Source organism: Raphanus sativus, chromosome 4 (genome assembly GCF_000801105.2).
Source record: "Raphanus sativus cultivar WK10039 chromosome 4, ASM80110v3, whole genome shotgun sequence".
Taxonomy (NCBI): domain Eukaryota; kingdom Viridiplantae; phylum Streptophyta; class Magnoliopsida; order Brassicales; family Brassicaceae; genus Raphanus; species Raphanus sativus.
The window spans coordinates 46,024,211-46,033,995 of NC_079514.1; the positions used below are offsets into that span (position 1 = coordinate 46,024,211).

Consider the following 9,785-nt stretch of genomic DNA (forward strand, 5'->3'; position numbering starts at 1 on the left):
TTTTTCTCTATAAAAGAAGATTTATTTAATCTCTTTTCATCTCTGCATTCTATCTTTTCTCATTTTTTCTTCGTTGGTGTCATTTTCCCTTTTACCCGTCAAATTTAAGAACTTGTATAGTGAATAGACATGTATAATGTTTTTTTGTGTATATATATATATATAGACTTGTTTATGATTTGCGGACCTTATTACAGGGGATGCTATTGAAGACTTCTTTGTAGAAAATGTTATTCACTCCAGTTGCTGAGTTTTTTTCTTCTTGTAAAATGCTTAAACCTTCACGTAATGTTACTCTTGAGAGAGCAATGTATAACTGGCCATGACTGAAAATTGGTTTAGGCAAATATAGAATAACTAATTTCAAGTTTTGTCCTTGACTCTTGTTTATGGTCATTGCATACCATACTCTTATTAGAAGTTGTCTTTTCTTAAGTATGAATGGATGGTCTCAGGCTATTAGAGATAAAATGATTTTTTGGAATGAGACTTTTTTACCAGTATGTGTACCTGTGACTATTTCACCTTCGATAGTTTCTTTGTCATATGAATGACAGAGACATTTACAACAATGTGGTTGAGAACGAGATAAACGGTCTCTTCACATAAAAAATTGGAAATAATAAACATGTAAAAACTATACATTTTTCAGATAGATGTTTAATGTAGTATTTCTATTTTTTATATTGTATATTTAAAAAGTAAAACTATACATTTTCAGATAGATGTTTAATATAGTATTTCAATTTCTTATATTGGATATTTAGTTATTATTTATTTATTTCTATACAGTATACTTATTTATTCTATTTTGTTTGTTTTTATATCAAATGGTAATATTGCTATAGATGTTTAATGTAATATTTCTATTTCTTATGTTGTATATTAAATTATTATTTATTTTACTATATATTTTTCAGATAGATGTTTAATGTAATTTTCTCTTCCTATATTGTATATATACTTATTATTTTTTATTTCTTATATTATATATTTACTTATCTAATATTATGATAGATGTTTAATGTAATATTTCTTTTTTTATATTATATATTTACTTATTATTTATTTTACTATAATTTTCAAATACATGTTTAATTTAATTTTTTTATTTTTATATTGTATATTTACTTATTTTTATCTTTCTTATTTTGTATATTTACTTATTCTTGCATTTATATCAAATGATAATATTACGATAGATCTTTAATGTAATATTTTTATTTCTTATATATTATTATTACTTATTATTTATTTGTTCTTATATTTTATATTTATTTATTTTAATATTATGAAATATTATATTTCTATTTCTTATATTGTATATTGTATATTTACTTATAAAATATTTCGAATAGTAAAAATGTAAAACTATATGTTTTTCATTTATACGTTGAATGTAGTTTTTTCATTTCTTATATTGAATATATAATTTTTCTAATTTTTTTGCTTTTTATATCAAATGGTAATATTACAATAAATTTTTAATGTAATATTTCTATTTTATATTGTATATTAACTTATTATTTATTTTACTATATATTTTTTCAGATAGATATTTAATGTAGTTTTTATATTTCTTATATTTCTTATGTTTTATTTTTACTTATTGTTTATTTTTATCCTAATATTACGATAGATATTTAATATAATATTTTTATTATTCTTATATTCTATATTTACTTATTATTTATTTTACTATTTACTTTTTAGATAGATGTTAATTTATTTTTCATTTTAATTGTATATTTACTTATTGATTATTTTTTCTTATATTGTATATTTACTTATTATACTTTTTTATTTTTATATCAAATAATAATATTATGATATATTTTGAATGTAATATTTCTATTTCTTATATTCTATGCTTGTTTTATTATATTGTCTATTAACAAATAAAAATATTTATAAATAATAAACCTATATATTTTTCAGATAGATGTTCAAAGTTTTTTTCAATTTCTTATATTGTATTTTTTCAACAATATCTTATATATTATATTTACTTATTATTTATTTTCGTATATTGTATAATTACTAATTCTAATTGTTTTTCTTTTATATAAAATTGTAATATTACGATATATGTTCAATGTAATATTAATATTTCTAATATTCTATATATACTTATTATTTATTTAATTATGCATTTTCAGATAAATATTTAGTGTAGTTTTTCTATTTCTTATATTGCATATTTTATTATTATTTATTTTTCTTATTTTATATTTATTTATTATAATATTATTATATATTTAATGTAATATTTTTATTCGTATATTGTATATTTAATTATTATTTATTTTACTATACATATTTCAGATAGATGTATAATTTAATTATTTTCTAATTCTTTTTATTTTATATCAAATTATAATATTACGATAAATGTTAAATGTATTTTTTCTATTTTATATTGTATATTTACTTGTTATTTGTTTTATTATAAATATTTTAGATAGATTTTTAATGTAATTTTTCTATTTCTTATATTGTATATCTACTTATTATTTATGTTTCCTTATATCGTATATTTACTTTTTATTTATTTTTTAATTTTTATTAGCAATGCCACATGTAATCTTTTGGGAGAAATTTTCGATGATTTAGACGTTCTCTGGAGCCTCCAAAGACTACTTTTATTAGTATAGATTAAAGATAAACACAAAAAGAAAATCTAGAAATAGGAAAAAAAATTTCTATTTAGTTTACTTTATAATATTTTATAAACTAATGTATATTACTTTATATTATTTTTATAAACTAATGTATATTATGAAATTTAAGAATTTTTGTTATTTTGTGTGCATATATACTTTGATTTAGTTTTATAATTTACAAATTATTTCGTAGATTAATTTGTTTGACTATATTTATTAATTAATACAATATTAATAATTATTTTAATTTATATATAAAATATTATAAATTTTATATTGTGTATGTAAGTCAAAAATAAATTAACAATAATAGTATAATAATTACGAAATTATTAATTATTTAATATATATAAAGTCTTAATATTTTTTAAATAGTGATTATATAAGATTATATTTTTAGTTATTTTATTTTAGATGTATTAAAATATTTAGTTGAGGTAGTTAAGTTATTACGTTGCTAGACAGACATATTAAAATGCATAGTTGATATAATGGTCTAGATTTAGTATTATCCAAATTGTAAACAAAAGTTAGGTCCAAATTGTGTTTTTATTTTAATAGTATTAACTAAATTTTGATCCGCACTTTAAAAACCCGGGTATATTTTTATTTTCATAAAATTTAATTGAATTTGTAATTTTGATTAGAGAATAAATAATTTAAAGTTTTCTATTTGTGTTTAAAAAAAAATTGTTCTATTATAATAATTGATTTTCAAGTGGTGTTTTCATATACAACTCAGACCTATGATTGAACCGATAAATCTAATGATATGTGTATAATTCAGTTTAATTTAATAAAAAAGAATTGTAATTATAATTTTAGAAAACCTGGTAAAAATCTAAAAATCCGCAATTAACTTAAGATCCGATATGAGATGACCCGATGAAAACAAAAAAAAATATTATTTTTGAAATATTTATTAAATAATTCATACTTCTTAATATTTTATAAAATTAAAAATAATTATTAGATTTTAATGAGATTTGTATTATGTCATTTGAAGAAAATGAAACAATGGTAATAGGAAACTTTATTATTGATATGAAAATATTATTATTTTTTTGGTTACTATAATAAGTTTGTATTTTTATTTATGTTAAGATCCAAAACTTAATTTTAAGATAATTTTTAAAAATGAACACTCAAAATTGGCATATTATTATTATTTAAAAATGACATAATAATATAATTTTCTAATTTACATGTATATATTCATATTCGATCTTTAAATATTATTATAGATGAAAAATGATATTCAAATTAAATGAAAAGTATATACTGCATAAAAATTAAAATTATTATTATTCAAAAAATATGAAAGTATTAATTACCATAGTTATAGAGAATATTCTATTTTTAGTTTACATTAAATATCAATGGAAAGACTTGTAAATATATTTAAATACAGGGGCATAATCCTAATTTTTTAAAATAGGATCATGCTTTAATAGTATAGATTTTATAATATTTAATTGTATATGCTGTTTTGTTATTTTTTTTTTAATTATATTATATTAATTATCCGCTTAAACCGGAAAATGGTTAATGATTACAATGAAAATTTAACCCGAAAAAAGAACCAGCTTAAACCGAAGTAAACCGGAACAAAACAAAACCCTAGATCTAAAAACGTTTCAGCCGTCCCCTAGCCTCCGCCGTTTTTTCTCTAGAGCTTGCTCACCGTCTTCAACAACGTGTATCTCGAGCTCTCCCGGTCAGTTGTAACTACTCCGGCGGCAACCACAATAAGACGTTGGGGGAGCGACCCAAAGAAGCCTCTGTGAACCTCGCCGGAGCCGTGAAGTTCGCTGGGGAAAACGACCTTCACCAGCCAATCTTGACTCGCCATGCAAACTCTCCGTTGACCTCACCAGAACTGCAAGACACGACTTCCGCCACTTCCACAAAGGTACCAGATCTGAGAAAAAAATCTCCTCCATCCGCCGTCCTCTAGCAGATGCTACGGAAGAGACACCAGATCTGGAATCCCGCTTCAGAGAGCATCTTCCGGACCACCGCAGCTCCGTCGGTTTCCTCACCACGCATGGCCAAAAAAGGAGAGAGAGTTCTCGGGTTAACATGCAACCAAAAACGCCATCAGCACGACTGAAATATAAGAAAAGAAACAAAGCCCTCTCACATCACCGGCGGTGAAGCCGACGTCGGAGAGGCAAACGGGTGATTGAGTTTTAGAGAGAAGTTGGAGAAAAGTTTAAGAGAGAGAGAGCAACGATTGGGCTGCATATGTGTTTTGTTATTTTTAAATAGTGATTATGTAAGAATTAATCGTAATAAATATTTAAGTAAGATAGAAACTAGGTTGTGTATATTCAGTTAATAAAAAACCGAAACAGAACTATCATAACATTTATGAGTGAAAAAGCTTTCACACAAAACATAACAAACAGCATTCTTTTCCTTCTGCTTCACAACATCACAGGTGGAAAACATGAAAAAAAACACCCACAGACACACATCAAAAACTTTTTTTTTGAAAACAACACACATCAAAAACTTAAGATAGATAATAAAACTCACAATTTAATCAAGTCACAGAAGATTACGATGAACTCTACTAAAGAACAAGGAAAACATATGATCAGAGATCAGGCCTCCCGGTCGGAGACAACGTGCTGGTCCGGTATCGAGGCGACAACTTAACGAACTCCAAAGCCTGTGTTCTCAGCTGCACCGGATAATCAGCTGCACAACCGATCCTTGGACCGGCTCCAGTGGACCATTTAAGCATCAACTGATGACCCAACTGTAAAGATTTTGACTGTTTCTTTGAGTTGATCCTTTGTAACATTGCTTTCTGTGGAACGTCAGCTTTTGGGCTCTCAAGCCCACCCGAGAGCGATCTCTGGTAACTACGCCCTTCCGCCTCCTCATGTGTTCCGTTGCCGTTTTTATCCATTTCAGTCTCTGCATTGCATGACGTTGCATTCTCTTTCTTGAAAGATTTGGTTTCATCTCCGTTGGGTTTAATGTAGTCATCGTAATTGTCAGAATCTTCACTAGCTTTGTGCACCTATACAAGACAAAAGTAACTAATACTATTAGCTCTCAAGTAGTCTCCTCTTCAATACAATCAAATGAAACATTCGCATTGACCTCTAAATTTTAAAAAGTTATTATCCATAGGATCCCCTAAATTGTTGATTTTTGTTAAGATTAATGTAAAACTGTTCATGACAAAAAAAAATTTGATTTGTGTATAAGGTTGAGTAGAACAATAGTGTACCTCAACATCATCTAGGCTCACTTCATTCTCTCTGAGAAACGAGAGAAAGGTTTCCAGACTATCGTCTGACGGCCTGTAATGTCCACTGTAAGCAGAGATTGTCTGAAAAAACATACATAACAACGGAGAATAATAATGATTAGAACTCTTTTTTACTATTTCGAAAAAAATGTAAAATAAAAGTCACTACAGTAAACGTAAATGCAAATACAAATGCAGACATATAAACTGGTGTTATGAAACAATCGCGAGCATTCTAGTAAATTACCTTGAGAACTCCATTGTCAACTACCACTCTCCCTGCGGCTAGTGTAGCTCCTCCGGCCAAAAAACTTGAGTGATGGAACCTTCCTTTCTTCTTCTGAAGTATACATAAACCAAAACAAAAAGACCCTTAAAGAACTTCTTAGCAACTATATCAAGCTATAACAAACACAAAGATTAAACAGGTTTTCAAGAAAACCTACCAGACCGGCATAGAGTTGCTTGAAAGTACTCATAACAAAGATCCATTTTGTTCCCTCAGATCCGTGCATGGTGTGTAAAAAACTTCCGGTTAACTTGTGAACAATCTTCCCATCGATGATCACATACTCATACTCTTCCCTCTCTTGCTGTTTACCGGAGAAAAGATTCACATGAGAGCTCCTCAAAATATGTAAAAAGAAAAAACATTAAAATTTGATAGGAAAAACATGGCACATACAGGACCAAGATATCTGATGCATTGCTGCTTAAGCTTCGACCTTGAACAATCTATAAGATCCAGATCTTTCCCATCTCCAACATCCAACCTACAAAAAACCAATATTTCATAGAAGTTACAGATAAGATTCATATCAATCCAATTTCTTGAACCACAAGAAAACAATAACAAAAGGAACCTTAGGCAATAACTGGTTTAAATAAACCGAGAGAATATTTGGTTTGAGAAGGTTAAACATACCAGTAGAAAAATGGCTGGCCCGCATCAGCTTTACACCATTCTTCATAGTACACATGTAGGTTGTGTCCATACCGGTGCCTAGGGTCAATCTGATTATAATATAAACTATATATTTTAGTATATACTTGTTATACCAAAAAAATTCAATTAATCTGCATATATATTTTTGCAATTAATCTGAATATTAACCAGCAGTAAGAAAAAGAGATTAAGAAATTGATGCTAAAACGGGTTTTAAAAAGTTACTGCTTCAATCCAATGCTGGAACGCCAGTTTTTGAGCTTTGTCGACTATGGACAGACCCTTCCCCACCTAACCATAACCAAATCACATGCTTATTTAAACCAGTTGGAAAAAATTCTCAATATTCTTTTCAAAAAAAAAAAAATTTCTCAATATTATAATAATCTGAGACATTTTTCAGATAATAGTAGTGAGAAATAATTCTTAAACATATATATATATATATATATATATATATTAAATGGATCTTTTTTTACTGAATATATATTTTTAGAATTTTAATGATAATAATAAATACAATTTATGTTTATGGTATGTAACCAGATTTTGTAACTTTTTTTACAGAAATCTTCCATTCTTACCAAAAATCAAAATCGCTACCACTAAATTTTCTAAAATGGATCTTGATTTTAGGAAGCACAAATGTCACTTCTTTTTTAATTGACAGTCTTCTAACGTTAACTTCTCTTTTTTTCTTTATTTATATTAAAACAAAAAGGAGCAGGGCATACCTTAGAAGCATTCAAGCTCACACGATTCCACCTGGAGACTGCAGTTTCAGGTCTTGAGTAATCGAAGAATGAGATTGTACTATGATTTAACCTCGCATAATCCATCGCTTGCCACCTTCATTCAGTCACTAATTAGCTTTAATCTCTCAAACTAATCCCTCCATATAGTTAAAGTTCTAATTAACCAGAGTTCTTTGTTCAACAACAAAAAAAAAGGATTTACCAGAGCTCTTCGGCTACTACCACAGAGTCCGCTAATCTTCGGCGCGTGCGATAACTCCTGTAAACCTTCTGTACTTTCACCGCCGCCAAGCTAGGAGGCGAGTCGTCGCTCGCGCCTTCAAGCACGTCGGTGATATTTACAAAAGATTCACCTGGGCGGCCTACCGGAGAAATGAGGATCTCTCCTGCAGTGTTAGCGAACGGAGAAGGCTGGAAATCGAAGTTGGCGACGACCTGCATCTTCTTCTCTTCTGAGAACTAAGTTAAAGAGAACTTACTTCGATCTTTAATGTCTGAACAAGACTATGGGTCGCAGTTTATCTGTCAATATGTAGAGAAGATCCGAGGGAAAGACTTGTGTTTCTCTGCCATCAGCGTTTGGTGTGTATTTATATATATAATAAATGCCTCGTCTCTAACCGAGGACCATTTCTTTCTCTTTATTGGATTTTCTTATTCTAAATTTGTTTCTTTTATCATTTTTGTCAACAAAAATATACTCCATTTCTGTTTAACTTGTGGGAAATGACAGGTAACATGGTGAAATTATTGCCAAAAATGAAATGAAGATAAAAATATTTTTAATTCTGGATGAAATAATTATATGGACAAACAACTCGTAACACTTACAGCTGGGAATATCAAAAATATGTCTGGCTGTCTACCAGGAAGTTAATATTAGGAGAAGTAGAGAACACTATTTAACTCGTGTCAAGGTCACAAAAGCCAATACGATAATTAAAAAATTGTAAGTCAGATCAGTGCTCGCATGAAAAACATATATGACCATCAAAGATTAGTACTCCCTCCGTTTTGATTTAATTGTCCTTGTAGGGAAAAAATTTCGTTTCAAAATAACTGTCCTTTTAGAGTTTCAATGCAAAATTTTATTAAAAAAATTCTCTATTTTATTTTTCAATTGGTTGAAATGTGGTTAGATGTATAGGTAATTGTGTTTTTATCTTGAAAATATATAAAATCATATGTTTTCTTAATCTGTGTGAATAAACTTAGAAAAACAATTAAAATGAAACGGAATGAGTAATTCATAATATTGAATACTTCATGATACGGGTTTTTATAATAATGGTTATGCAAAAGTTCATGGGGGGTCTTGAAACGATTTATTAACCTCAAATGGTCTTGTTATCCAAAAGAATCTAGATTAAGTAACACCACTTGCATCTGAAAACATGCAATGCCAGGCTTGAATCTAGCTAGTAGAAGAGATTATTTAGTAGTTTCTTATATCTGAAGATTATTCTTCTGCAGTTTCAAGCATCTTTATTTTCATTTTATGCAAGTTTGGTTCCATTAGGTTTCTTCTTTTGTGTTCTTCTCATTTATCTGACGCCACCTAACAAAACCATTCCTACCATTTCTCTTTAAATAAGGGGTTTATTGATATTTTTCTTCATTTACAACACGACGTCGAAAACCACACATTGCTTTCCATATCATTGGTTATTTGGATTTTGGTCCAAAGCATGAACTAGAGCAATTCCACCATAATTAGCCATTCCTCAATGAAGTGACATCCATATACAATTTTACAACTATTGTTTTTGGTATGTACAAATTATGATTCAATTAATGGATGATATTAAAAAATATATAAAAATCATACTATTCTTTTTAATTCCTATGTAATAACTTTATGAGTCTGAACAGAAATGTAAACTAATTCAATAATCAGTAAAATATCATATTTTTCCATTTAAATCATTTGAAATTGCCGGAAATAATATCTTATCACAAGTTTACAGATAACCGAAAATGTGTAATTGGGCTTTAATTGGTAAAACACATGATAAAACAATACCAGTATGTTATAGAAATTGCATGCTCTCATAAATATATTTAATAGATTGATTGATAAAACAGTAAATGATTCATATATAAAATTATCATAAATTTAGTATATGATATATAATTTATTTATTTATAAATAA

General features: G+C 27.7%; 1 protein-coding gene across 1 annotated transcript; it reads right to left on the bottom strand.

The window, feature by feature from the left end:
• Positions 1 to 4,970: 4,970 nt before the first annotated feature.
• LOC108848950 (IQ domain-containing protein IQM3) lies at positions 4,971 to 8,215 on the bottom strand. Its single transcript, XM_018622421.2, has 9 exons — positions 7,835 to 8,215; positions 7,612 to 7,726; positions 7,103 to 7,168; positions 6,857 to 6,945; positions 6,617 to 6,704; positions 6,378 to 6,524; positions 6,179 to 6,271; positions 5,911 to 6,012; positions 4,971 to 5,697 (listed from the first exon to the last, which is right to left on the bottom strand). The coding sequence occupies exons 1-9, from the start codon at positions 8,071 to 8,073 to the stop codon at positions 5,266 to 5,268; spliced, it is 1,371 nt and encodes a 456-aa protein (XP_018477923.1). The 5' UTR covers positions 8,074 to 8,215; the 3' UTR covers positions 4,971 to 5,265.
• Between the last annotated feature and the right edge of the window lie 1,570 nt (positions 8,216 to 9,785).